At 38.2% G+C, this 27,345-nt stretch overlaps 2 protein-coding genes across 9 annotated transcripts; one reads left to right on the top strand and one right to left on the bottom strand.

Annotated features, from left to right (window-relative positions):
* On the bottom strand, nucleotides 1–4,398 carry LOC113213749 (zinc finger FYVE domain-containing protein 21). Of its 5 annotated transcripts, none has more exons than XM_052265311.1 (11): nucleotides 3,208–3,242; nucleotides 2,899–3,002; nucleotides 2,629–2,808; nucleotides 2,312–2,440; nucleotides 2,147–2,197; nucleotides 1,903–2,071; nucleotides 1,754–1,826; nucleotides 1,548–1,636; nucleotides 1,408–1,431; nucleotides 1,070–1,194; nucleotides 1–979 (listed from the first exon to the last, which is right to left on the bottom strand). In XM_052265311.1, exons 4-11 carry the CDS (start codon nucleotides 2,432–2,434, stop codon nucleotides 944–946), a joined length of 690 nt encoding a protein of 229 aa, XP_052121271.1. In that variant the 5' UTR covers nucleotides 2,435–2,440; nucleotides 2,629–2,808; nucleotides 2,899–3,002; nucleotides 3,208–3,242; the 3' UTR covers nucleotides 1–943. The 5 variants fall into 5 exon arrangements, with proteins under 5 accessions (XP_052121271.1, XP_026288690.1, XP_052121269.1 ...); XM_026432905.2 differs by having other exon boundaries at nucleotides 2,312–2,437; XM_052265309.1 differs by lacking the exons at nucleotides 2,629–2,808; nucleotides 3,208–3,242 and adding an exon at nucleotides 4,377–4,398.
* LOC113213748 (transmembrane protein KIAA1109) lies at nucleotides 3,011–26,852 on the top strand. 4 transcript variants are annotated; one of them, XM_052265307.1, is made up of 68 exons: nucleotides 3,011–3,172; nucleotides 3,469–3,751; nucleotides 3,835–3,978; nucleotides 4,062–4,205; nucleotides 4,290–4,549; nucleotides 4,623–4,835; nucleotides 4,945–5,151; nucleotides 5,230–5,518; nucleotides 5,606–5,761; nucleotides 5,847–5,944; nucleotides 6,023–6,180; nucleotides 6,257–6,443; nucleotides 6,547–6,669; nucleotides 6,743–6,976; nucleotides 7,065–7,259; nucleotides 7,362–7,481; nucleotides 7,579–7,827; nucleotides 7,910–8,241; nucleotides 8,315–8,512; nucleotides 8,588–8,756; nucleotides 8,844–8,971; nucleotides 9,064–9,292; nucleotides 9,379–9,629; nucleotides 9,712–9,805; nucleotides 9,903–10,163; nucleotides 10,253–10,541; nucleotides 10,628–10,748; nucleotides 10,834–11,089; nucleotides 11,169–13,214; nucleotides 13,294–13,486; nucleotides 13,573–13,740; nucleotides 13,820–14,031; nucleotides 14,118–14,301; nucleotides 14,390–14,602; nucleotides 14,713–14,890; nucleotides 14,979–15,130; nucleotides 15,214–15,445; nucleotides 15,527–15,710; nucleotides 15,787–15,987; nucleotides 16,734–16,880; nucleotides 16,958–17,066; nucleotides 17,156–17,403; nucleotides 17,485–17,722; nucleotides 17,815–18,158; nucleotides 18,235–18,517; nucleotides 18,604–18,818; nucleotides 18,897–19,126; nucleotides 19,213–19,356; nucleotides 19,892–20,014; nucleotides 20,135–20,287; nucleotides 20,369–20,569; nucleotides 20,656–20,863; nucleotides 20,944–21,220; nucleotides 21,341–21,581; nucleotides 21,695–21,819; nucleotides 21,898–22,071; nucleotides 22,153–22,366; nucleotides 22,483–22,550; nucleotides 22,626–22,749; nucleotides 22,846–23,003; nucleotides 23,093–23,285; nucleotides 23,365–23,603; nucleotides 23,687–23,968; nucleotides 24,051–24,245; nucleotides 25,084–25,275; nucleotides 25,388–25,518; nucleotides 25,596–25,819; nucleotides 25,923–26,852. In XM_052265307.1, exons 2-68 carry the CDS (start codon nucleotides 3,475–3,477, stop codon nucleotides 26,176–26,178), a joined length of 15,081 nt encoding a protein of 5,026 aa, XP_052121267.1. In that variant the 5' UTR covers nucleotides 3,011–3,172; nucleotides 3,469–3,474; the 3' UTR covers nucleotides 26,179–26,852. The 4 variants fall into 4 exon arrangements, with proteins under 4 accessions (XP_052121267.1, XP_052121268.1, XP_052121266.1 ...); XM_052265308.1 differs by having other exon boundaries at nucleotides 6,541–6,669; nucleotides 21,901–22,071; XM_052265306.1 differs by having other exon boundaries at nucleotides 6,541–6,669.
* The last annotated feature ends 493 nt before the right edge of the window (nucleotides 26,853–27,345 follow it).

The following is a 27,345-nucleotide window of genomic DNA, read 5'->3' as shown; positions in this document are numbered from 1 at the left end:
TTAATGAAACTCAGACTAAGATTTATTACACTTCAAAAATTATCATAGGCAACATTTTGATCCAACTCAGATGCTTCTTAAATAACATATACATCAAGGCATGACCACAATGACACATAGTCAAGTGGGAGATTCACTGTTCATGTCAGAAATTTCAATACAAACCATCCATACATTAAATTAAACATACAAAGTAGGTATCCATTCAAGACAAAATGCTCAAAAAAGCAAGTTGCCAAACAGAACAAATAAAAGCACAGTGTGGACAACAGAACAAGTAGATAGATATAAAAGCTAACAAATATAATAAAATAGCAGAAAGGTGACAATAACTCAATTACTTTAACTGTGCATGTATTTAAGATGACAAAGTGTCTGTATGATGGCACATCACTCAACAAAAATAGCAACAATTTCACTGATACTTTTAAAGATCATTGCTCAAATTATGTGTACTCTACGACATAGAATATAATTTCAAACGAGTAGAATTTCATATCACTATGTAATTTGAAAGAGAGATTAAACATAGATTAAACTTAGATAGATACTACCTAATCAATTATAGTTCCCCCCACCTTTGTAGGCAATACACAGAAATATGGCACTGCCATGCAAGACCAGTCTCTGCCATATATTATGGACCTCTGAACACCAACAATAACAATCTCACTTAGATTAAATAAAATATGGATAAAAATAATGTACGACAAAACAAAAAAGCAAAAAATCAGACTGATTGCTAAAGGAAACATTTATATCAGAATCTTGCGATGAAACTATACTTATCAGCAAAAATGAGTAATTATCAGGTACTTTGACAGTAAATATATGATCAATGTGAATGGCCCAAAAGTATTTAAATGTGAAAAAGGACTCTGAAATAATTATTGAATGAATGTGATCTAACACAACAGTTACTGATGAACAAAGATTCATTGGCTCAGCTATTATCTATACTATAGATGAGTTTCAAAGCCTGTGGAAAAAAAAAAAAAAAAAAAAAATTAGAGTTAATCGTGTTTGTAGATAGATAAAGAACATATTGAAAAACTGAATGGTATGTTACCTGCTGCATAGCAAGTATCCATGAACTTCCTGCCTTTCGCAGTGGGTCAGGGCCAGTGGTAAGTTTTAAGTGCTTTTCCTGGTCACCTTCTGCAGCACTAAACACCAGTTCCATACTGCTACCACCTGAAAATATGAATACATGTTTGTGAGAATAGTTGATTGCTCACCACTGAACATGTCACCGAGAGAAAGAGAAACAGAGAAATAGATAGGTAAGCAGAAAGAAAGAGAGATAGTAGGAAAAAAAATGAGTGTGAAATCCTTAACAGTTTTTAAACAACCACACAAACATCAAAGAAGATTGCGGCAGACAACACACTAACACACTGTCCATACCTGAATTATAATCCTCATTGCATTCTAAAATAAACACGAAAATTTTAGGAATCAAATTTTAGACTTGACTTAACTGTTTGTTATCCTTTAAAAAAAATAATTTCTAAATGAGGATTCTGACAAGTTCAAAAATTGCATACCTAAAATCTCCATATCCTTTGAAACACTAAACGACTTGATAAGTAGAAGATCTACTGGTTCATGGCTCATTCCTTCAAACAGAAGATATCTGTAATAAAAGCATAATATGTAAAAAAAAAAAAAAAAAAAAAAAAAAACCTCCAGGAAAAGATGATAAAATAATGATAGAATTCATTTATTTAGAAATCAAAAACATATGGGCTACCTGTGGTCAGGAGTCAGTTTACACAGTAGTGAGTCAGCCCTGCTATAAGAGGAGTCTGGCACAAAGGAAGCTCCTGGAAGGCAAAACAATAAATTTTATTGAAATATCATGCTTCACCCATTATATGAGGATGAGGTATTGTTTCTAACCACTGGTCAAGATCTTTAAATGTCGTTCAAAGAAATCTTGTTCATTGGATGTTCGATCGGCACATCGATCACACATTCGAACTGGATCAACAAAGCTCATTCGAGGTAGTGGAAGCCTTGTTGCACAGCACTGTCCACAATAGATTAGTCCACAGCGACGACAATGATGCTGGGTTAAGAGAAATAAAAGAATCATTTTGTTTAGAAGTACAATTATAGCATTTTAAACTAGAACTTAGCTTACTCTTCTAAGTGTGAATCCAAATTTTGATTTACACTCTGTGCAGTTATTTGTCTGGAAAAGAAAGGGATAAATAAAAGTAATTTTCATGAAAAGATCCCGCCTTGGCGAGTGCCACAGTCTTAGTGATTTTAGTGGAACCGTTTAAATTTCCCACGCCTAGTTCACCTCACTATCTGGTGTCCATGGTGGCTCACTCAACAGAAAGGGGCTCTTCATATCATCGTTAGCAGGAACTATTCGAAGGCCAGATTTTGACCTAACCAACCGCTTGAATGATGAAAACTCCATTGTCTGCTGGAAAAAAAGGGTAAAAGCTAAATTGGAAAAGGGGGGTGTAACAAGTGCTCATTAGGCCCATGTGTGAGACAAGTCTTCAAGTATTTTGGGTAGAAATTCTGCGATTTCAGTTACAATCGCGAAAAAAAAGAAGCTAGGAAAGACGAATATGAACTTTGAACAGATTCGTATTAAGCCAACATCACCTCTGGTTGCTGAAAACTTAATCCCGAACTGGCCTAAATTGACATCAATCAGCTATTGTTGTTTTTTTAGCCGCGTTTATGTTTATGTTTTCTGAACCACAACACGAAGTGTTTTTCATATTCACATTGCCAAAAAATGCTGTCTGCTTGGAAACAAGCGCCAACATTGAAAATTAAAATCTGTCAAATAAATTACTGTCATGTTGAAAACAACCTTTCCTTTAACCTTTTATTTTGTCCTTTATACCAAAAAAATCAGCCATGGCTTACCTCTGTAATCGTGCGGTTTTCCGCACGTATTTTGTAAGGACTATAACGCAGCCTTTGAGATAGATGACGTATTAGTTGCCAGACAGTTCGATATTTCAGGATGCCTGCGAATAACAAACAGTGGCAAAATGAATTGTTGATTTTTTGTATCTACTTAAAGAAAATTGTCATCTCCTAGTAGATGATAATGTGTTCACGCAATAAAAATAGATTTTCGTAGCAAAGAGGGTATGCTGAAGAAAATTCTCCACCACAGACGCTGCTAGAAAAGTTCGTAAGTACCGACAATTGGACTGTTCAATACTTAACCTCATAGAATGTTAGTGTCTATGGGTATTTTGTTTCTGAAAATGCAGTTACTTTCTGAAACAAAGTTTAGTTTTCCTGTCAGAGCGGTATGACAATGGCTCTCCTGGGGTCTTATCACATTGATAAGAATTCTATTATCTAGCTTATCTATATACTGTAGTAGGTGCAAACTCCAGTTGGGTAGGGTCACATACACAAATAATTAAGATTCGTAATGTGCACTGATTAACCGCTTCATAAATTGTGATTTCTGTTCTCTAGGTTAAAATGGACAACATTCTAACTATGTCCCCTCTTCTGGGGTCAGAATCCGGACTGTCGTGGCCAACAACACAACCCGCCATGGCTGCGCCGTGGAATTACAGCAGTCATGTTAATTTAAAAGATTTGAAAATGGACAGCAATTTTGCCTGGCTTCTCTGCTCTCTTGTATCTGCTATGGCTTGGGTTATATATATAACATATTATAGTTCAAGAGTTATTGGTCATTTGCTTACTTATTTATTGAACCGTTTTTTTATTCAAGAAGGGCATTTTAAAGTTGGTAAGTTATCACATTTTTTATGGGGTTTTAATTTTGTTTTATCTAACTAGTTAATTTTTAATTTCTTTGTATTTTGTGTGCAGGATCATTTACATGGAATGTCCTGTCAGGGAAAATAATGTTCAGGGATGTTTCTTATATTACTTATGACTATACTCTTAGAGTTCAAGATGGTTATCTCATATTTAGATGGTGGCGTTCCTATGTCCCAAAAGATGTATCAGAAGGTAAGTCTATGATTAGATAAATTCATTACATACAGCAATTTCTTTACTATCTGAGGTCAATCAACTTCTAAATTTTTTACCAGACCTCTCTCACTCTGACACAAGATTATCTGTGATGCTCAATGGTTTTGAGCTTCATGTCTACAACAGATCTCATATGTATGCAAGACTTGAAAAAGTCTTTGGTTTGGAATCACAGCTTTTTCCTGGAGAGAGTCCATTCAAAGGTGATGGTTTTGTATCTAAAAATATTTCTTTTGTAATCCTTTTTCCTCCTATAATATATATTTTGTTGCCCACTTAAAATTCAGATGATGCTGATGCCTCTGCCACCACTGCACAACAACAAAGACCTCAGCCTGGTGCCATGTTAGGGAAAAGTTGGAGGGATTTAATACCTGTCATCAAGGTTGATGTCTCATCTGGTAGAGTAGTCTTTGGAAATAGACTTGTTCCTACCACATTATCTGTAAATGTAGAAGAAGCCCATTTCGTTTATTCAACCAAGCCTGCTGCATCCAGACTTGACCATTTCATGCATTTCACCAAATGTAAAGCAGAAAACTTCAAAGTAAGTCTAAACTCACCCTATTTTTTATTCCTTGTGTTTGAAAACTCTCTGACTAGTGATGCAATGTTTGCAGGTAATCTTGGCACCCAGCCCAAAGTACACTGGCATGGTGGATGATCCACCAAGGTACATGGGGGAGGGTTTTGTTGTTTTGTCCTCAAATAACATGGACTTGTATTATTATATGGATGAACCAGGAGTTGTGCCTGAGAGACCAGAAATGTTGAGATTAGCTAATGGAGACATTGTGGAATCTGCACCTCCTATTTGGGGTATGGACATAAAGGTAATACAGTAATTCCTCTTCTCATGTGCTTCAAAAAGTGTCATTGAAGATTGAAAAATTATAAAAAATTAAACAATGAACATAATTTTTGCTTTGTGTCAATTTATAGTGTGGGAAAGGAACAGACTTCAGCTATGGACCTTGGGCTGACCGACAAAGGGAAAATCTTTTCAAATTCTTTTTCCCTAATGACTACCAATCTATGAAAGTAACCGAACCTTTAAAGCCTGGTGAAAAGCGACAAGTTCAGTCCTTTGACATACGGTTAAGTACTTTAAATGAAGCCACCATTGACATTCTTTTCTCAAAAAACAAGGTAAAAGCAATGCACTTTGTAAACCACTATCATTATTAAAAATTATTTAGTTTGATTATTATTGCAATCTTTTAATAGGAAACAAATGCTGTACATATCAATATTGGCCCGGGTTCATACCTAGAAGTTACAATACCTTGGATAGTACAACCAGATGGATACACAACCAAAGTAAACGGCCAGTTACTGCATCTTGAGGCTTCAACCAGTTTGCAGTACCGCAGTCTGGTTGAAAGTGAGACTTTAGAATTTGGTATTAAGTGCCATTATCCTTTAAAATGGAATGATCATCAAGAATGGATACTTAACCTGACAGGCTGCAAAGCAACTGTAAATCTAATTTTTGCACACAAAGGCTTTTTTCAAGGTAAGGAGTAGACTTACTTTTTCTAACACTTTCTACGAAATATTGCTATTTCGTACTCTTTATTTATTACCTTATTTTAACTTGCAGATATGATCAATGACTGGGCCAGCAAAGCTCGCCCAGATCTACTGCATTTTATTCCATATACTTGGAAATTATCTCTTCTTCTTAAGGAGTTTGAGCTTATAACCTTGTGTAATGAATACAACTGGATTGATTGTTCATCTCAAAATCAAGAAAACTGTAAGAATGTGTTTGAGTACATTAAGTCTATTGTTTTATTAATTGTTATGGTGTTATGTATACACAATTAATTTTCATGTTGCAGCTCATATTGCATTCTGTGGGGATTTATTTGATCTGTCCTTTGACCTTCCATTTGTGGACTTCTTACCACCCACAGTTCCCTTACGCTTTTGGATACAGGTCTGTTTTTATTTTTATTTTTTAGTGTTGGTTTTTGTTGGATTTTTATCAAGTTTAAAATAAATCCTTATTTTGCAGGGAGAAAGTGTTGATCTGACCCTCTACCTACCCGAGGTGAGCAGTAACAGAAATGTTCTTTTGGCTTTGGACTCAAATGCAAAAATTCTTGGGAGGGATGGTAATTTAAGACAAAAATGTGAACATGTCAGGCGGTGGAGAAATGTTTGTCAACGCAGGTAATGGTATTTTCATAGTTCAATCGTCTCAAGTAAAACTGCAAATTAAGTGACTCAAAAACATTACCAATTTCAGCACGGGTTGGGTTGATTGTTGGTCTGTTCCAATTGTTGCTTTGAGCATTCACTACACTTATCACCCAGCTCCACCTTTGGGACCACCCCCTCAAGCTAATATCACCACACCTGAGAAGGAAGAAATTTTGTTATCTCCCATGAGAATACCTCATGGTCGAAAAACATCTCAAATGCAATGGCAGCAGGTGAGAGAATACTTTGTTTACCACTCATAGATGTGGATCCTGAAAATATTTACAATTATGTTTTGAGATACTGATGTGTTTCTCTTTTTGGGCGGAGCTTCAGGATAGTTCTCAAAAGCTAGATCCTACAACAATGCCAGCAGATATAGTGTTAGTGGAATTGGAAATTGGTCCATCAGTGATGTTACTGTATGGTTCTTTACTACGTAATTTCATGCATTTGAAGGTTTGTGTTTGCTTGTTTCACTGCTGTTTATTCATCTCATTGTACACGCCTTGAAAATCACTTTCCATTTCAGGAAAACATATTTGGAGAGGATCAGAGTTTTACTGATATGATGCAAAGCCAAAGCCCAGCTCCAAGCTCTCCAGTTCCGGGGGCCACGGGCAATGCCCCTTCAGCCAGTGCTGGAGCCTCTACTACCTCACAGCCTCAAATACAAATAAGAAAACATGCTGACTGTAGGGAATACAGACCTATGCAAGTTACTGTTTCCGTCACCATGCATGACATTCAAGCTCATCTTGTAAAGGTAAAGAATTTCTCATTTCCACTTCAAAAACTTGAGTTAGTGGTAAAAATTATTATCTATCTAGTAAACTAATGTAAACCATTTTTAGAACTGCGGGGAAAAGGATCCTCCATGTCCCATCATTCTTGTTGAACGTTTTGGATTTGAAATGAAAAAATCATTTAGGGAAACCATTTTGCAAGTCTTGGTCTCTCCCTCCTTCCTCATAAGTTCTGATCATGCGCTACGCCCAGGTAGAGAAGGTCATTTGAATCAAGGTCATTTGATGTTGTCTTCATTGCAAGTAAGTGGTTGTTTGAGATTTCCTTTTTTTCTTTTTCCTTTTTGGTCTTGGAAATCATTGGCCTTTGATAAATTACTTACAAAAACTGTTTGAAACTTGCAGGTTCGACATCATGCTATGTTCAGTGATGAAGGCCGGTCTCTTGATGAAGATACATTGGAATATTCCTGGTTAGTTGAAGTTCAGTTAGGAAAATTGAGTGGAAAATTAACAGCACCTCAGGTATGTGTTTCTTTACCCCTTTATTGATCTGAATGTTAAAAAATTATTCATCTTTTATAAGTTTAATTTGTTAATGAATTGTTCTTAATTATTTTAGTTGCACCATCTCATTACTGGACTGGAAACTTTTGTAATGTTGATATGTGATTCTGAAAATAACATGAGACCTCCTCGGACTCCTAAGCCATGCATGCATGGTTTGCCCCCTCTTTTATGTTCAGAGTCAGATATTGAGACGCGGTACTCATGCCCTACCAGTGACCAAGTAAAATACAGAATGACCAGAGTTGCCATTGATGAAATAGATATATACCTGTTGGAACAAAGTACAGCTATTGAACTTTGGGTATGATATGTTAAAACCAATTTCCTCACCTCTCCTTGCCTGTATTTTTAATTTTAAATGACATTATTGAAAATGTTTACAGGCTAGTCCTATTCGTGTTTCTACCTGTAATCTCCATGGAAATCGAATCAAATCTGGAGTTACAGCTCTTTTGCCTGCAGTGGAGCTTCATCAATTTGTAGCCAGTGGCAGTCATCTGAATGGTCCTGCAGGCAGCAGCACCAACACCACGGGCAGTGGTAGCGCTCGCAGCCAACAGGCCAGCCAGCATGGAAACAATGGGAAAGGCTCAGGTTTGGAAGGCTGCCCTGAGTTGTGGCTTGAAGTTGGAGCTGTTTCATTTGGGCCACTAGTAGTAGAAGCTGCTATAGCTCTACCATCTCTGCAGCATAGTTTGCATCTTGTGCAACATAAGTAAGCACCTCTTTCAAATTTAAGTAAAGTTTTGTGAATAGTAAAGATTAAATTTGCCTTCAATTGTTTGTAGGTATTTAAAGGTCCATGATGAGCGCACCAGGCGCCTATGGTTTTTGTGGGGTACTGAAAATAATGCAAATGGAAAATCCCCCGCCAAGTGTGGCTGTATTGGTGGATGTGCTTTCTTTGGGAGCAACCGTAATGGTCCACGCTTTTTCAAGCCATGTCGACAAGATACTACTGATGGAGTGAACACTGCTTCCTTCAGGTGTGATAACTGAGATTTCATTGTTATTACTGTGACAATGTATCGCATGTAAGATCTATTTCATTTGCTTTTCAGGATTTTTGAGGGGAGTAAAGATTATGGATATGGACAGAGTATACTGCATGAAGGCTCTCTTGTCTTCCACACCCCTCCATATGGGTCACAAGATGTCACGCTCTATGACCCAACATTCTCATGTAGAGGAGCTAACCCTCCAACCTGTTTCAATGGAGTACCTCCAAAGGTGTGATAACTAATTCCCTTCTTATTTACTTTATGAACAGAATATCAAAGTAAATTTCTCACCCAGTCATTATTTGCTGATTCTCAGGTTGTCTCATTGGACCCTGGAGAGAGCCCCACAATGGTCAGTACTGCGTCTCCTGTTTCTCCCAGTCCAGTTGGGGATAAGCGCTCGATGAACAGACGCTTTTCTTACACATCATTAGCTAACAACAGGTACGTTTAACATTTTTATGTTTATACTTATCACTATACAAATTTACATCTTATCTTACAAATATATGCATGGTCTTATATCTCGTTTTTAGGGGCCAAACTCCACAGCTGCTCCGTGATGTGCCATATGCCCGTCTTGTAGACAGTGGTGTCTCTAATCTTCTTCCTCAAAAGTTGGATTCTGATTCTAAACTGCACACAGAAAGAAGTAAATCAATATTGAGTGTACCTGAAGCTGAACTGACTCCAAAGTGCAGTGTGTCTGATTCCAAGCTTGCTGTTGATTACTTCAATTCTACTCGTAACCTTGTCTACAACCAGGTGAAAAATAGTTATTAATTCATTTTTTCCCTGCCCTATTTGAATTGCAATATACATACTTAAATTTTATTGTCTTTATGTCTTAGGTACAGGCAGCACAATCTCCCTTAGGACCTCTCCCCTCAGATTCAAACCACTCTATTGAAGAAGTGCTTCAAGAAGTTCAACGTACATTTTCAATGGGAAGTGAAAATCCATCTGAGCTTTTTTATTCAGCTGATGAAGATCTAAGTAGTTTGGCTGGAGGTGCTAGTGGAAGCACAGCATTCAGTAGAAATAGTTCATTACAACATTCAGGATCCACTCTTCATAAGCAAGAAATAAATGGGGTTCAGAGGTTTGTTAGCAATTAAAAAGAAATTTTGACAAATTTCTTTATTAGATTTCAGAAGTTGCAGTGCTTTTATTTTTGACTGCAGGAGAACATATGGGAGCCAGCAAAGTATGATTGTAACTAGCAGCACTACACCTGTTATTCCTGACCCAGTTGACACTCGGAGCTCTCTTGACTTGGTATGTTTTGCTTCAATATTGTAAATCACAATTATCTATCTATCTATCTATCCAATCTTTATCGATCCTTCTTGGTTTTATGGGAATATTTTTGCAGGGAGTGGTTGCCAGAGAGGAAGAAAAGAGACGTTCACCCAGCCCACGCATTGTTAATGGACATGGTGTAGAGGCTGAGGGACAGCATATTGAAAGTCATCTTTTAGATTCATCAGATTCACCATCTGTTTCTAGTACATCATTTCTATCAGCTGTGTCATCTCAGGATGATTTGGCACTAGTGAATCTCCATATGCAAGTCAACAAACCTATAGTAGACTCTCCTCTCTTGATGTCTAGCTATGTGAACCATCTTTCACAGGTACATCTTAACAACAATAATTATAAATTAGAAGATTAACAATAATAATTGAAGATGAACTAATAGAATTATCTCTTTGTTGGCTTTAGGTGAGTTGTGTGAACTGGTCACACAATTCCTTACCTTGTGGATGCGATGCATTAACTGCTCCAATGCTTCAACGAACTCATGAAGGACGATTAATATATATTGGTGGGAGATACGTTCCTCACTTTGAATTTTTGACTGAGGGCTTCACTTCTTTGAAAATGGTAAGCCGTAATAATGATTCTCATGGCACCCCACCACCTCCATCAAGCAAGACTCCAACCCATCCCTACTCCTGGGGTGACAGTCCTAATATGCAGAGCACCAAAACAAGTGGTGAAAGCAACACCGGTGAGTTTTATCCTTTATAGGGTATGTCATAGATATTACTTACCATTTCATTTTCATACTGTTTAATCTTACTAATTTACTTTCAGATTGTGAGGAGGAACTTTTGGCTCTCCACACAGAGATGGGAACTCGAACTACAGTAATTGTCAAGTTTAAAGGTGATGTTGATATCATGCTGAGCCCTTTGGTGTTGGAAAGTCTGCAGAGGTATGAGGAATTTTCTTGTGTTTGTCTGATCTCTCTGACATAATTTTAATGTAAAGAATAAAACCCGTTTTAATTTTATTTTTAGGTTTATTGATGCCTTAACTCCAACCTTTGCATCTTTGCATCCTTTGACTGTTCTCAACCATTTGCACAACGAATGCATTAGTTCAGTTTGTGCTGCTAATGTGCTGAAACATGACCAGTCCTTGTCCTATCTCTCTCAACTACAAGCTAGCAGCAAACACAGTACTGCTCAACGAGAGATAAGTGCTCCACCACCAACTAACTCCTATGAAGAGTGTATCTACACTCAAACTCAGGGCACTATTCACTTTCCCAAGGTAAAGTAGTTGTTTGAAAGGCATTTGACTGTAGTCCTCAATATTATTCTAAACTAATGCCTTTTTTTTCACATTGTAGGTCAATGTTACTTTGCTTCAAGCCTCACTTGTAGAAGAAATTATTTCCTTTGCTGCCCTTGATAATCTTCGAGATTTGACGTGTGTCTCTTTGTTTGCTGTTTGCTTGGACACAGTTACAGTTAGGTTCCATGTTGGGAAGCAGACAAGAGAGGTTGTTCAGACACTGAACAGGCCAGTTGTTCTCCCTGCCAATAAGAAGTCAACTAGTGGTTACAAAGGTCTACGCCCATTTTTGGAGGGTTTGCAAATGCAGGGAAGGGGAGTTGCTCGCAATAAAATTGGAGCTGAACCAGTGTACATTGAAACCTCTGATAAGCAATTGGAGGAAACCATTGTTGCTTTGAATGTGGGGAAGGTCCATGCTCAGTTAAGACGCTTCCGCAATGAAAGTTCTATTTTGAAAGATGCTGTCATAACTGCTATTCCCGAACACTGCTCTCGTGTGTTGTTTACATGCGCACGTGTTGTGTCTCCAAGTAGAGGACTACACTCAGAACCATCCCCACAGGAGAAGGAAAATGCTTCTGGGCCTGTTGCTGAGGAACGCTTAGGATTTATTATGTTTGAATGCGGACTTGAAGGAGTTTCAATCAAGGTTGTTAAACGCTCTCAATTGGACAGGAAAGAGGGAGAGATAGAAGACAGTGAAGTAGAAGTAGCTTACACTGATTCTGTCAGGTCCCGTGATGACTTAGATGCTGCTGGCGAGTACAATAACCCTCCTCGGTTTTCACATGCTGACGACACAACTTCGGCAAAAGGCACTAAGCTACCTGGAAAACAAACACTTTCTTCTGTTCCTGAGGGAAGCACTGGAAGTGCTGCTTCCGGACCTCAGCCTCCATATGCAGATGTTGATGCAGCTGCCAGCACAGCAACCAGTAGTGCTGGCAATGCCCAGCTCCTTCCAGCACGAAGTTGCAATCATGCAAATACTTCTTCATGTGTTATTGAACTGCATAAGGTTTGGTTTAACTTTGCAGCACCGCCAAGAACCCCAATAACAAGAAAAATTGACTTTACTCGACTTGATTGGAATTTGCTTAGCACAGCATCTCCCGCTATCAATGCATGGATGAATCCAAGTAATCGTCTGGCTATTAGAGTCGTGCATATGTTCCGCTCTAAGTATCGAAGAGCTACTGCTATTGTGTCCAGTCTCATGGCTGAAGCACTTGATGTCCAAAGTATTCATATGCCAGTGAAAAGTCGCTATGGACGTTTGACCCCAATGGCAAAGACCTTAGTGGAAGATCCATCCTGCCAGCTTTGTAATGTCCTCCTTAAATATGTGCTCCAAACAGATATGGCTAGCATTGAAGCTAATTTACGGGAGAGTGACTTACCTCATTTATCAACTCTTCGCCAAGGAGTTATTGTTCTTAGTCGTCAATGGAAGAATGTACTATATACTCCACTGTTACTGGAACACAATTTTAAAAGTAAACACATCAAACCACTTAATGTCACTTTTGCTGTCCCAGATCTGCAAGATGATGAAAACATACTGACCGATGGTGAACTTTCTGTAACGGATGAATGTGCCATGCTCATTGAAACAGCCCAGCATGTTCATGCCTCTAATACATTGACATCACCAACACTGACTCCCCGTGCAGATGACGGAGATGGAGCAACTACACAGTCCTCTCCTCATGATGCCAGGAAAAAGAAGGGAAAGAAGAAGGGCTTAGCTCCGTCCCAGGCACCATCATCATGTAGAGCCAGCATAGTGTTCCCCTTGCTTACTAGCCATGTAGGTCATCGCAAAAGCGATGCTGATAAGGGTGTGGGCTATGGTGCTCTGAAAGAGGATCAGCAACGTTCACCAATTGCACACATGCTTGGATCAAATCCCAGTATTTATTCAGGTGGAGCCCATGGAAGCAACCACTCCTTAGCCAGCCAAGAATACCACAATTCAAATTTGTCCCCTCCTGCCCCACCAACTAACTATGAACCCAATGAAGACTTATATAGCTGGATGACTAAGCAGCAGGTCTTTATGAAGGGCAGTGAACAGACTCATCAAGCTTCCGATTGGGTATGTTGGTTAATTTCAGCAGTATCCTATAGTATTTTTAAGTTAATCTTCATCAAATTATGTAATTTCTACATTGCAGGAGTCTAAGATTAACACCATGACTACTGAAGAGACCATTGAACAGCCTTGTGATGCTACTGCTGCGGCAGTTGCTGCTGGTTACAGTTTATATCCTATTCACGATTCTCTGAGACTGCTGGATGCACATCTCATATTTGAACCTCTGCTGTCAAGCCTTGGTGTTGTACCTCAACAAATGGTCAATAATGCAGGTATGGAAGTATTAGAAATATTACTATGATTTCCTATTGTGCCACATGGCAGAAATGCAGTACATTTTAATTCAATTTAATTATAGGAACTGCCAACAATGAGTCATCAGCTTTTGAATCGTGGGGCTCAAATTTGACTCTTGTTGGTAGTATGGATACTATGAGGATTGATATTGTTGTAAGTGAAGCTGGAAAGCCTGCCGAAAAGAAACGTAACAAATCAACAGCTAACACAAAAACAACCAAAAGCCAAGGTATGTAACTTTCAATATAAAAACTAATGTACTGTGTTTTAGTAACTTACATGTTACTCACAAATTATTGTTTACACAGGTTCCAAGATATTTTTGGACATACCCACAGACACACCTGCCTTTTTATGTGAAAAAGTAGCTGTTGAACTGGATTTGAGGAAAGTTGCTGACATGACTGTTGATGACTTGGTGCAGAGGCAGAATGTTTTGTACATAAGTCGTGGTCAACTAAAGAAACACACAAGCACAACGGTCAATATAAATCTGAATATTCGCTACATTTCACAGCAGGTGATGAAATAGATCTTTTCATAATACTGATATATTATTTAAGTGTGTTTTCTTATATCATACAACATTTTATTGTTTACTCTCAGGTTAATATGCCACTCTTACGTTTGTTGCATCAAATAAGTAATATGTATCAGAATGTAAAAGAAACCCAAATGGAGCTAAGGGAACAACAACCAGAAACCACAAAACGAGACTCTCAACCATCAACATCTGGGGCTCCGTTAGCCTCTAACCATTCTGGCACCATAGGTGCTGGCCGGTCTCACTGTGAGCTCTTTTTTCTGCTTAGATTCTCATAAATTTTACGTGGTCATAAGTTGTGTGCTCTAACAACCCCTTCAAAATCACTTTGAAGTTGTTACAGATTCTGCTGTGGCTGCTCCCTCATACATGGGTGGTCAAAGTAGCCTTTTCCCTCGTTCACACAGTCAAGTTAAAGTCACATCCCCAGCAGGTAGTATTCGCTCATCAGTTAGATCTGCCAGTATGCAATCAGCAAGTGTTCGATCTACTCTACGCCATCAGAGCTTAGCTCAAAAGCTACGATCTACCAGCAAAAGCGTTAAAGGTACAATATCTTGCATATGTACTGTTTGTTTGTTTCTGACTCGTTCGAAAATATTTTTTAATGGTTTATTCCATGCATGTTTAAAAGAAGTTCCGAACCCTTTTTTTCAGGGTATATGAACCTTTCTGAAGGAGTAGAATGCCTCAGTCCCTCAGGGTCTGCTCTGGAAAGTATTGTTGCAGCTAAACTTATTGACCCAAATAATGCAACACCTCGATGCTGGAAAACTGTTTACTATCTTCTCGATCTTTATGCCACTATGCCTGAAACCAAAACTATTCCTCATCGGTGAGTAAAATAATCATAGATACTTATTTAAGTGCTGTAATGTAAGGAATATTCTATTAACCAGCCTCGTAACTGTTGTGATATTTAGGTTGTCTGTTGTTGGAAATCCTGATGGAAGTGCGCGAAAATATGATAGATATGATAAGTTTGAAGGTACAGATGATGTTGAGAAGGGAAGCACAGTTGGTGACAATATGACAGCTTCTACACCTGTCATTCAAGATAAACCAAGAGAGCTTAGTATGTGTAAATCAATAAGTGTTGTAAACTATCTCACAACAAATCTTTTAGAGCTTCATCCATTTCCTTACCTTGTTCCCCAGGTGTATTGACTGGGGAGAGAACACGACTCATAGTGTTTGGTGTTGCTCGTATCCATCGGACAAGATTACTTGCAACATTAAGTGGACTAAAACTGGAGGCAGAAATTACTAGTCTTCATTCAAGTTTCAGTTGTAGGAAGAAAACACGACCAGCAAGCCTAGAGTGTTCTCTCAGTGGACAAGTGGGGCGTACAATGATTGTCTTGCTGGAAGGAGTTGCTCCTAATCAACAGTACGTATATTGTGCATCCTTTACAACTTATTAGACTTTAATAACAGTTCATGAAATAAATTTTACACATTTTTTTTTTAGAACTGTTGTCAAAGTGACAGTTGGAAAGTCTCAAATGTTGTACTCAAGTATGACAAAACGCTCCAAAGATAAAAATTCAGGTCTATTAACAGTTGGGGCTGTTAATATTGACATTCCTCAGCATCCTGTAGCACTGCATGGTATGATGACTCGAGGTAGCAAACAACTGTCATCGACTTTGCAGGTTGGTCTTGCAAATTTAGTTCATATTTGTAATATAGTTACTGATTCGGAACTGAAACTTATTAACCATTTTCCAGGAATTGCGAGTATCTCGTGCTACTAGTCGTGTTAGTAGAGGAACTGCTCCAGAGGAAAGTGAGATCCAGGCTCCACAACAGTCTCCCTATCCTTCTGAGGCTCAAGCAACCCCTAGTGGAGTTCACCCACCCTCTGCAAGACCTCAACCAGAGTCCAATCTTCTACAGCCTCTTGTTATGCAGTTCTCTGTGGTCCTTCAGGTAATTTTTTTTCCAAAGCTATAAAATAATGTAAAGCCTTAATTAAACTTTCTGGTAAAACCTTATTGGTTTCTTAAAAAAATAAGAAGTTTTCAAGATTCAAGTTTTTTAGAATGTTTAGGGAAGATATTGAAGAACTTTGATATTGCTTAGCCTCTGTCGTCCCTGTTATTTCTTGCGTATTAGAAGCTGACTCTGACTGCTGAGCTTCTGCCAGTGTTAACGGTGCTGTCTCCTCAAGCTAAACAGCGGCTTCAGGCAGCCGGCAAGGTGATCTCTCTGGAATGTGTATTCACTGCAAACCGCAGCTTCAAAATGGAAGTTAAACTGTAGATATTTGTTGTCCAGAGCACTATTGCAAGGCTTTTGTTCATGATAAACACTTGTATGTGTTAATTCTTGGCTTTTTTTTCCTGTATAGAAATTGTTAGTAAATTTTGCAGGCATTGGTGGTGTGCTTGTGAATGAGGTAATATATTCATTACTTCAGTTTATGTTGTTTGTAGGTATGTGTGCCTTACTCAATGCCTCTGTGTATCAGTGTTGTTATTCTTGAAAGATATTAACTGTATATTAATTTACTGAAAGACTTTCACTATATGTTTACATATCTGATCTGATCTGATCTGTTAAGCACTTACTTTATTCCCAGTAAATTTGCTTTCCAGGCATACATCTGTCTGTTCCCCATTAATCAAGCATGTTTTATAAATTTTCCCAACTTTTTTGGTTGAAATGTGTTTCAGAGTTTAAGCATTACTGCAGCTCTCCTGCCCTCTTTGCAAGCTCAGTACAAAATGGATCAAGTTATGAGTGCTGGTGTTACGGGAAGCAAAGCTAAATTCACTATTGACTTGGCTCAACACTCTCTTTCCTTTACCACAAAGCTGCAAGTCAGTAAAACATTGTAAATCAATAATCAGGTGTTTTATAAGTGGCTATGTTTTCTTACCCAATCGTTATTCATTAGGTTGCTGAGGCTAATCTTCCTCCTGAAGCCAACATCCCACTTCCGCATGTTCATGTAGCTGCTGAATACATAACTGACAACAAGAATCCTAATGAATCTAATTTTGCTGGTAACTATTCAAATTATTATTTTCTTTTTATTCTATGTTTAATTTTTTTTCCTTTAACCAAACCCACATACTTCTGTGTTTTTGTGTAGATGGGGTTGTTCTTCGACAAGGTGCATATTTGAGTGCTGTTGCTGATATTGGAGAGTTTGAGAACACACTAACTACGGACCTCTTAAACACTTTGGTGTTTGTTCAAAAAGTATTTATGAAAGAAGTTAATGAAGTTGTTCAGAAAGTGTATGGAGGAGAAAAGCCTGTGCCTATTTGGCTGGAAGGTGAAGAAACATCTAGCTCAGCCATTGATCGCATTTTGTTTTCCTTGGCAATTCGTATTAAGGTGAGAGTGATCACTGAATTACATATATGACTAAAAAATTACATTTCAAGAGTCCCGTAATATCGTGTTTTTATTTTACAGAGAATACAATTGACAGCGACAACACCCACAAGCTCGGCTGTCCGCTTAGAGACAGGAATGGTCGAATTTCAACTCTCTAATCGAGTTCAAAATGTATCTGGTGGTCAAACTGCTGGGAAAATGTTTGGTAAAGCTACGGTGGATATCAATTTAAGCCTTGGACAACTGCTGCGAAACACTGTCTTTGATGAAGCTGACATTGAATTTCAGCAGTATGCATTCTTCAAGACAACTATTGGTAAGCCATTTTTTGCTTCTTTGTTACTGTTTATCCTATCATCTGATGCCCTGTCTAATTGCATTCAATGACTCAATCAAAATCTGTTACAGGATTGCGAAATGCCTTTCAAGATGAAACTACCACATCTCAAGGAGACATAGCAGACAAGGAAGTTGTGCTGATAACCCTTAAGAGACCATTAATTTATATTCAACCCATGGCTGTAGATAAGGCCATACTAGTTTGGCTGAATTACAAAAACGCATATGAATATTGGAATGAACAGCGCTCCAATCTGACCAAAGAAGTGTTGACAGCCACTCAGCAAGTATTTGACAAGATGGCTCTAAATCAACTTACAAATCAGATGACAACTCCACATTTGGGAACTCTATTCCTTCAGCTGACAGTGGAAGACATGGGCATTTGTGTCCCTCTCAATCCATTACCACTGGTAAGAACTAGACCGATTTAATTTTAATTAGACACATAATTTATCATGTTCTTACACTCCATTTGTATTTTTCTAGGCATCTTGGGGCCTGAGCCGCCGTAAGATGTTTGCTGATACAGAAACTGGTGGAGCTGTCGTTGTAACCCTTGAAAACACAAGCATTTCTGCGTGCAGTAGTGGTTCTCTTGTCAGTAAAGGCCGCTTTGTTGGCCTTTGCTTACGCTTCACAGATGATTTTGAGATTTCCTGGGATGACTGGAAACCTGACATGAATGATACAAACCTCATGAATCTTTGTGTGGTCTCAGATGGAACATATGAAGTGTGCAGTCGCACTATTGCTCAAAAACAAGGGGGAGGTTAGTATGCTTGCTGTGTGAAGGATATCTTGCTTGTTCGTTGTTTCTAAATTTATTTAATTAATTATTATTTTAATTTCCTCCAGAAAATGCGAAGTGGATATTAAATGTTGGGTGGCAAATGGAGGGTGTAGACATTCATGTTGATGTCAATGTTGGGAAACAGTTGTCTGCTTTAGGTCATACCCTAACCATGCTGACTGGAACTGAGCAGGATGATGACACTGCAACTGTAGAATCTGACTCTGACGAAACAGACCATACTGATGGGCAGCGTGCCTCAGAAATTCCTAGCCGTGCTGTATGTGTATCAAAATGATTTCCACCCAACTGTTCTTTAAAATTAATATAATACTGACTCCTATTTCTTTTTGTATAGGAAACTCTCAGTGTAAGAAAATCACGAAATATGATGGACAACTTGCCAGCATTTGTCTTTGATCCTTCATTGGATGCAAAGGAACGCTCAAAGTTGATTGAGAAAGAAATGAACGAACAGGCTAAAATTATATCAGATCTTCGTTCCCTTGGTGCTTCCCATGGAACCATTGAACAAGAAATGAAGAGACTCCAAGAATTAGAAGCTATGGTGTTTAAGGACTTTAGAAGGTGGGCTGGTTTAGTATGTAGTACAGTTTATTAGTTCTGTTTATATTAAAGACAACAGAATATCTAAAATGGTCATTATCTTGCAGGGATATGATACAAAAGCTCAGAAGGCAAAGTGTAAAAGCTTCTTCAATAAAGGGCAAATTTGGGCTTGGATCAAAGACATCTACCTATCGCTCCCGGTCTTTTGTAGTTCCTTCTCCTATGGCTGAACAAAATGAAGCTGAAAGGTAATGTAACGCACTATTTGTACACACCTATCATGCAATTTACTGAAAAAATATTTTACAGTTAAGTGTGGTTAAAGGATTCCCTTCCAACTTGTTGGGGGGATCAAATAAGTATGAAATAATACCTGAATTATATCTTGAATAAAATTCTCAAGGTTTCATATTTTAATTTCAGAGTGGGTTGCAATGTAGGAGGGGTTAAGGGAAAAATCAATCCAATGCTCTTGCACGTTTCAGTGTGTAGAAGCTCATCAACAGAAGGACAAGGCATAGGTTTCTGTCAGCCGTGCCGCTGCAGGTAGACGTAAATTGTGGGCAATTAATTATATAAACCAATGCCTTGATCACTTAACCAACTGAGCACTAACTGAAGGCGATGTGCGATGTAAACTTCTCAATAACCTAATCTTTCTCTTTTTGTTGATTTTTACTAATGGGTGCTACAGTTGCAGAAATGACTAATTGCTAACACAACTGAAAATATTAACATTTTTGTTGATGTGTGAACTAATTGCATGTTTATTGCCTTACTTAGCCCGGAGGAAAAGAGTGTGTGTGGAGAGTCCCCTGGGTCTGGACCGTCTCGCTCTGCATCGTTGCGTATGAGAGGCATGACTGCTCCAAAAGTAACTTTTAGTGATTCTCATACTATTTGCAGGTTTGTGTGTAAAATAATTATTTTGAATTTTGTAAATAATTTGTTTAATGCTGTTTAGTATTTATGCATACTTTATTACTTCAACTGTTTATTTTCTAACTTAAAATCTAATAATTTCAGGCAATCGTCTTTGCCTAGTGCTAGTTCTGATTTAAGTCTAGACTGGACCCCAGGATCCTCCCACATAGATGTAGATGGTGAGAGGGTGGAATTGCGGAGAAAGCCGAATACATTGGCTACGCCCAGTCAGAGTCAAGATTCAATAGATGGATGGTCTGTACCTTTTGTATTGTTTTTTTATTGGTGTGCCTTTTGCATAATTTAAGTTTTTACCCATAAACTGTGCTTTAACAGTGCACCCCTCCTTGAGCCAAACCCACGTGCAGAACCAGGGGGGGCATCAAGTCCTATGAGTCCCTACATGACAGCAATGCAGAAACCACAGGAGCCAAATATTGACTTTGAATTAGACGTGAAAGTTCTTATTAACAGTGGAAAATGTGTCTTGCACACAAAGGATGCAAGCAAAGATGCTAAGGAAGATGAAGTAAAACTGTAAGTGTACACACACTTTCCTCGTTTTCCCCCCTAATCAATGAATTTACCGCAACACCTTAATATTCTATATTGCCTACATCCAGGTCAAGTAGAATGAAAAAGGAAAGAAGTTGCTCTGGAGGAATGCTAGAGTTTCCACCTCCAAGCCCTAATATGAGTCGGAGAGCAACCAAGGAAACCAAGGGAGGTACATCAACCACTCGCCTTCGCTATCTTAATACTGGTACACCTAGTTCAGTGGCTCAGCTGGTGGATCTAACAGTTTTCCATATACCTGGTCTTGATGTGAAGGTGTGTTGAGTTCATTTTAAGTCACCTGTATTTTCCATTATTATCTTATCTTTAAAACTTTATGGTTACTTTGCAAACAGGTTCATTATGAATCCAAAACATTAAATGAAGAAAATATTTCCCCTCGCTCTTCCACCGATCACACTTACAATCCTTTGGGTGTACCACTTCCCGGTGGTCTCGGCCTACCTTCTGCCGCTCGCCGGTCAAGCACCAAGAAGGCAAGCTTATTTGCGTGGATGACTCTTCAGAGTATTCCAGAAGAAACAATAATAAGCCCCCATATTCTTGAATTTTTGGAGCAAACTTTGGAGCCAATTCCTTCTCTTCTTCCAAAATCCACACTATCAAATCCAGGTAAGTTTGTGTATCAGATATCACAGGAAAGCTTAAAATGATATTACCTCAAGTCAATTTTGATTTTATAATTTAATTTTGTACCAAATGTTTTCCTCACTTAAAAAAATTATTTTATAGGATCAATGAATGCCATGTTCTCTATGGATAATCCATCTGATTCTGCTCCACTGTGGGGATCGGGTGCTGGGACAGGCTATGTGTATTCCTCATTCCCTGTGGATGTGATAGTATACTTTCACATGCAACCGTCTACATTTCGGTTTTCATGTCTGCCCGTTTCTCGTGTTGAGTGCATGTTGCAGTTACCATCCTTAGACATTGTGTTTTCATCTAAAAGAGCTGAGGAGGAACTACAGAGGTAAGCCTGACTTACTAATTTATCGTTAAAATCCATAAAGGGTCCATATTAGGCTTACCCTGTTCTAACCACACTCTAACACCTTTGGGGGGTAAACAATCGTTTGATCACAGTGAATTTGGTGATGGTCCATCCAAAATGTCCTCTGCTCCATCAGCTGTGGGAGGTTTGAGTGTAACAGGCTGCTTGGCTGATTTCTCTGTTTATATATTCCATCCTTATGGTGGCAAAAAGACAGGTAAGATTTACTCATCACAATGTAGATTGTTTTGTATTTCTTAAAATCTGAAGTATTTTTGTTTTCTGTACTTTGCAGCAGCTTCTAAAGAGGCTCAGTGGTCTCCACTAGCTGACAGTGAACGCAAAGATTCATTAAGCATTAATGTGGAGTTTGTAAAAGTTCACCTTTCACGTAGCAGAAAACTGAATTTTGGTGTTGATCCACCGAAAGGAGGAAGAGATCAAAGTCAAGCTTGTATCCGCTTTTCATGTGAGTTTTAAGGACTGGTTTTCAAAGGTTCAAAATTTATCTATTAGGAACTTACTCAACTTCCTTGATTTACTTTTCTAGCGATCATTGATATTGGTTCAGCCTCATTCAAATATGACATGAGAAGATTAACTGAGATATTAGCATTCCCAAAAGCATGGTACAGGCGAAGCATTGTTCGTCGTCTATTCCTGGGTGATTTGAGCATGGGTGCTGCCTTTAGCGATGGAGATGATTCCCCAAGTGGGAGTTTTGATGGAGATACTTCTTATCAAGTTAATAATACAACCCTCGGGTAAGTTTTTGAAATAATTGTGGCATATTATTTACACGAATTACAGGTCTTTGTTTGATTATGTCATACAATCTTATCTCCTTCTATACCTTGATTCATTTATTTTAAAATTTCAGCCCAAAAAGCAGAGATAAGTTGAGACTTAATCTGGACACTTCTGCTAATCAGTATTCTCCCTTTTCTGGTTAGTTAAAGTAACATCTAAGATGTGATTCATTGTTTTGCACTACCTTGATTTTAATTTTTTACTTTCTTACAGATACAAAGAGATGGAGTCTAGAAGGAAAGTCAGGCACAGCATGGGAAACACTAGTTCTCTTTGCAATCAATTTCACAAAATTGAATGTTCATATGAATATGGGCAATGTCATGGGGAATGTTACGTAAGAACCAACATTTGGTCAATAACTTGTTTTGTAAAGTCAATAGTAGCTTGTTAATTATTTTCCTTTCTTTTTCTTTTGTTTTTTTTACTCTAGGTGGTTAACTAAAGATTTCAAATCAGAAGGCCGCCTTTCAATTGGTAGTACTGGTCACAAAAATATGTTTATAGGTGTTGGTTTGGGAGGTTCTAGTCTTGATGCAAAAGGGGGTATTGTTGGTGGTACAATAGAACTCAGTAAAATTGATACCTACAGTGCGTATTCATATATTTCACATCTATTTTTAAAATTGAAAGCTTACAACTGTCATTAATACCTGCTAAAATTCCTCCTTCCTTTCCAGTTCACATCCGTGAGGATCCTGGGACTGAACCTGATCATAAAGTGGGACTTAAGTTATTTGCCCTTGAACTTCGTCTTGATTATATGGGCACTGGTGTTTTAATGAGTCGTGTTAGTGCATTAGACATTTCCTTAAGGGATGAATGGAAAATTAGTAAAAAGCATTCAGAGGATGCTGCAAATCCAACAAGAAGGTACTTGTCAATTCTCTTGGGCCTTATGGTTTTCTCCTTAAAATATCATGCTTTTAATTTTCCTCTTTGCTTCATTCAGGCCAGCAATGATATTCATGCATGGTGATATGGGTTGGGATCAGTTGCAAGTGATGATTTCTAAGTCAACAACAGCCGATCTCCTTAAGATGTATTATAAACTTGAGGAGTTTTTCAGTCAGCAATTTAAGAGTAGCAAGCGCGTGTTTTCCTCATTTCAACCTCGTGCACGCTCATCCTCATTCAGAAAGAAGCAATCAGGACACACACAACCACGTCAGAAAAAAATATCTACGGACAGTAAGTGTCAGCAAAAGAGAAGCATGTCTTTCTTTTCAAAAAAATTAACTCTGGATGAATCTCATTTGAATCTTGCCTGGCAGGTTCCGGAAGCAGTGGCCCATGGTCCATTCAAGATGCTAGACATCATCGCCATTGGCAGGGTGCATTAGCTCATGTAGCTGGCCTGCAATTGCCCACCCTTCGCATTCCTCTACCTCAGTCCGGTTCTGTTCTCGGTGGTACAATGGAACTGCATGGGCGTCATATATCCTTAGCATGTTTCCATGGCATTAATTTTAAGTCTAAGAGCTGGGCCCTATTCTCACTGAAGGAGCCATGCATCTCATTTGCTACAGAAGCACAAGAAGTTCCATCAGGAGAAAGTGAGCTTTTTTATTCTTCTGTTTGGCTGAAAAATTGATACATAGAATGAAGAAGGACAACTAAATATGCTTTCACTTGCAGCTGTTGACCACTTAGATGTTCATGTCGTGCAGACATTAACATGCAGTCTAGGAATGACAGCAGAACAAGCTGCACATGCTCAACACCACAGTATGGCAACAGTCTGTCGCATGTCCAGGAACATTCTCTTCCCTCCTCAGTTCAAGACACTTCAGGAATGGTTTCACTATGCATTTGTCAACAGTGAAATGGATGGTAAGAGCTAAGCACTAGACTGTTTTCAAATTTGTTTTTGAAGTGTATTTAATGCCATGACTTGATGGTCATTTTAAAAGTCACTTCAGATGTAATAACATTCACTTTAGATGTAATAACATTCACTTTAGATGCAATAACATTCACTTTAGATGTAATAACATTAATTCAACATAAAGCGCTACATGTGTTTTTAGAGGGTGGCCCACAAGCAGACCCCAGAGCACAATTTAGTTATACTCAGTACTGCATGTAGGCGTGTGGACGCATTGCTTTCTCGCAGGGGCCCTAAGGCACCGTGGTGAGGGGCGGTAGGCAAGCCAGCCCGCACGCAAGAATGCGGTACAGTAAAACAACAATATATTCTGGGTTCTGGAGGCCACCCTGTATGAATCATTTCTGAACTTTTGAACTTGGCTGAAGAGTTGACACAAACAGCTCAAACACCAAAACTCATTATAACATTCTTAAAAAATTAATTTTAAGAGCAAACTGTAGGCCATGTCTAAAATACATGTTGTTTCATTTTCATGGAAATCCTAATAACTCTGATGCCACAGAGCAAGGTATGTGGAGAACTTGTAGATAGTCAGTTCTTATTTACAAACAGCCACCTAGAGGAAATGTTGCTTTGCAGCCACCCGTACTCCTCCATTAGTTTGATGTTGCTTTTCCTCTTCTTTAAGCTCCTTCCACCCTGTGTTGTAGTGTTCTGAGATTACTGAGATATTTCTGTTTGTTGTTTGTTTTACTTTTGTAAATAGGTTCTAAATAGAAATTCCCTCTTTGTTAATTTGTATTGTACTTGTATTCTTATCCTCTCCAATTTTTTTGACAGCTGTGGACCAATTTCCAAGTTTAGAACGAGAGCGAACTGAATCAACCAACACTGACCCAAGCCGAGGTACTCGCCCTACAACCAAGCCACAAGACCTTAATCACACACGTGAAGTGATTTTTGCCCTGCCATCACTCCAACTGCACATCAAAACAGAACATCTACAGGCAGCAAGGACTCCAGACAACATAGGTAAAGTTTTCTTGTAGAATATGCGACTTGTTTTTGAAATTTCTTATAATATCCTTATTTTAAATAGGCAATGCACTTGCTAATTTTACCATTCCTTTTTTGCTTTTTTTAGACCGGAAGCCAGTTGTTGAGTGCAGCTTTATCACTGAATTTGAAGACCATATATTTGTCACTGTGGATGCTGAAGCTTTCTTTTTCTTACATGACCTCATTACCTCATATGTTAAAGAAAAGGAAAGAGTGGTATGTAATGTAATGTGCCTTTAATGCCAATACCCAATATTTTATTGACAATCTAACACCAGAATATTTGCAACCAGGTCATTCAAGCTCAGAGTGGTTACCGAGCAAGTAGTCCAGACCCAGAGAAGAGACCTAAGGACTCCCAAATGTCACCAAGTGGGAATACCAACAGCAATGGCAACAATAGTACCTCTTCGTCAGATACTGAGCCTAAACGCAAAGGATTTGACCCTGCTGATGTCTTTACTAAAGATTGGCGTAACTACCACTGTACCACTTGGCATCTTGAGCCCACAGTCAGGTAATTTAAAAATTTATTTAAAAAAAAAAAAAACAAAAAAAAAACTTGAAAAGGGATAACTTGCTTTGTGCTTTGGCTTAATTTTTATCTTTTTCAATTTCAGACTTTTATCTTGGGCTGGGAAAAGTATTGAGCCCTATGGAGTTGATTACATACTTCAAAAGTTAGGCTTTTCACACGCCAGAACAACAATACCCAAATGGGTTCAGCGTGGATTCATGGATCCGCTAGACAAAGTTCTTGCAGTTCTTCTTCTCAGGATGGTGACTGCTGTTTCCCCAAATCAACTTCATCTGCTACCTTCGCGCGAACTTCGTGCAGACCGCAACGAGCGTGCCGAACGAGAGCGTAAACAGTGAAGTGTCGCAAATGCTATTTGACAGGCGTCGTCCTACTTTTTATTCACTATTATATCTACAATTTGGTGCATATGTCTTACTTAAATATTTAATGTTTATACTCATATACTGAAATACTCTTATAAAAGCGATAGAAATATGTGAAACAGGGCAGCTATGGAAGGAATTATTTTCAGGTTTGATGTCATGCTTTAGCTAGTCAAAAGGTTTTTCCTGTGTATTATATTTTTAATGTCTAGCCATATATTATTGGGTCATTGTTATGTATTTTTTGCCATTTATTTTGGATATTCCTGTTGATATTTTTCAGCATATCACCAACACTGTGTGATGAAGTTTCTACAACGTTTATCTCTTTTGATTTGTCAATGCTTATCCAAGAGATCCTTATCGACTCTTATCATGTCTTTATTTTTATTTGTCATTTGCTCAGTTGTCAACATAAATTGGCTATGTATCAATAAGGAGTAGCTTCTACAAGTGAATTTGTATTCTATGTAAATACTGTGAGTCTGTGATCTATGTTTCTTCAATTATATAATTATTGCTGTCTGTTTTAGGCACATCTAGAATATCATGCTGATACTCTGGTGGTATATCCTTGTTCCTGAACCTATAGCTTTTCCTTGAGGGTTAGAGCAGTTCTCTCTTTCTTTTTTTTTTTTTTTTTTCAACGACTGCTTAGGCTTTTACAAAGAGTGTAAATACTTGCTCATTTAGGATGTTCTGACTATGGTGATACAAGCAGAAATAGTTACTGTGGGATGCAGTTAATATTATTATATTGATAGTCATTTGCTCTTAAACAATGTTTCTATGAGTGTCATAGTATTTTCTTGTCTGAGAATTAAGAAATCTGTGATCAGTAGTCTAGCACTACTACCTAGATGCATACCTTTGTAATTACCAGTTTGGAACTCACTGGTTGCCTTTGCCCTATTCCATTTTAATATTTGTTTATCTTTAATAAGTGTAAATTAAGATAGGCCCTATCGATCAACTTAGTCCCTCTCTCACAGATATCAATTTTATTGTCAATTTTTACTGCCGCAATTCGGTGGTCGTATTAATTACTGTTTTTTCTGTGTTTTTCATATTCTACATGTTCGCCTTTCTACGTGCAATTTCTTGCCATTTTTTCCTAGCCAAATATATTTAATTGACTGT

Source organism: Frankliniella occidentalis, unplaced genomic scaffold (genome assembly GCF_000697945.3).
Source record: "Frankliniella occidentalis isolate FOCC.00 unplaced genomic scaffold, Focc_3.1 Scaffold25, whole genome shotgun sequence".
In the NCBI taxonomy this organism is placed as follows: Eukaryota; Metazoa; Arthropoda; class Insecta; order Thysanoptera; family Thripidae; genus Frankliniella; species Frankliniella occidentalis.
Note: the sequence above shows the minus strand (reverse complement) of the source record. Positions and strands in the feature narration are given on the sequence as shown.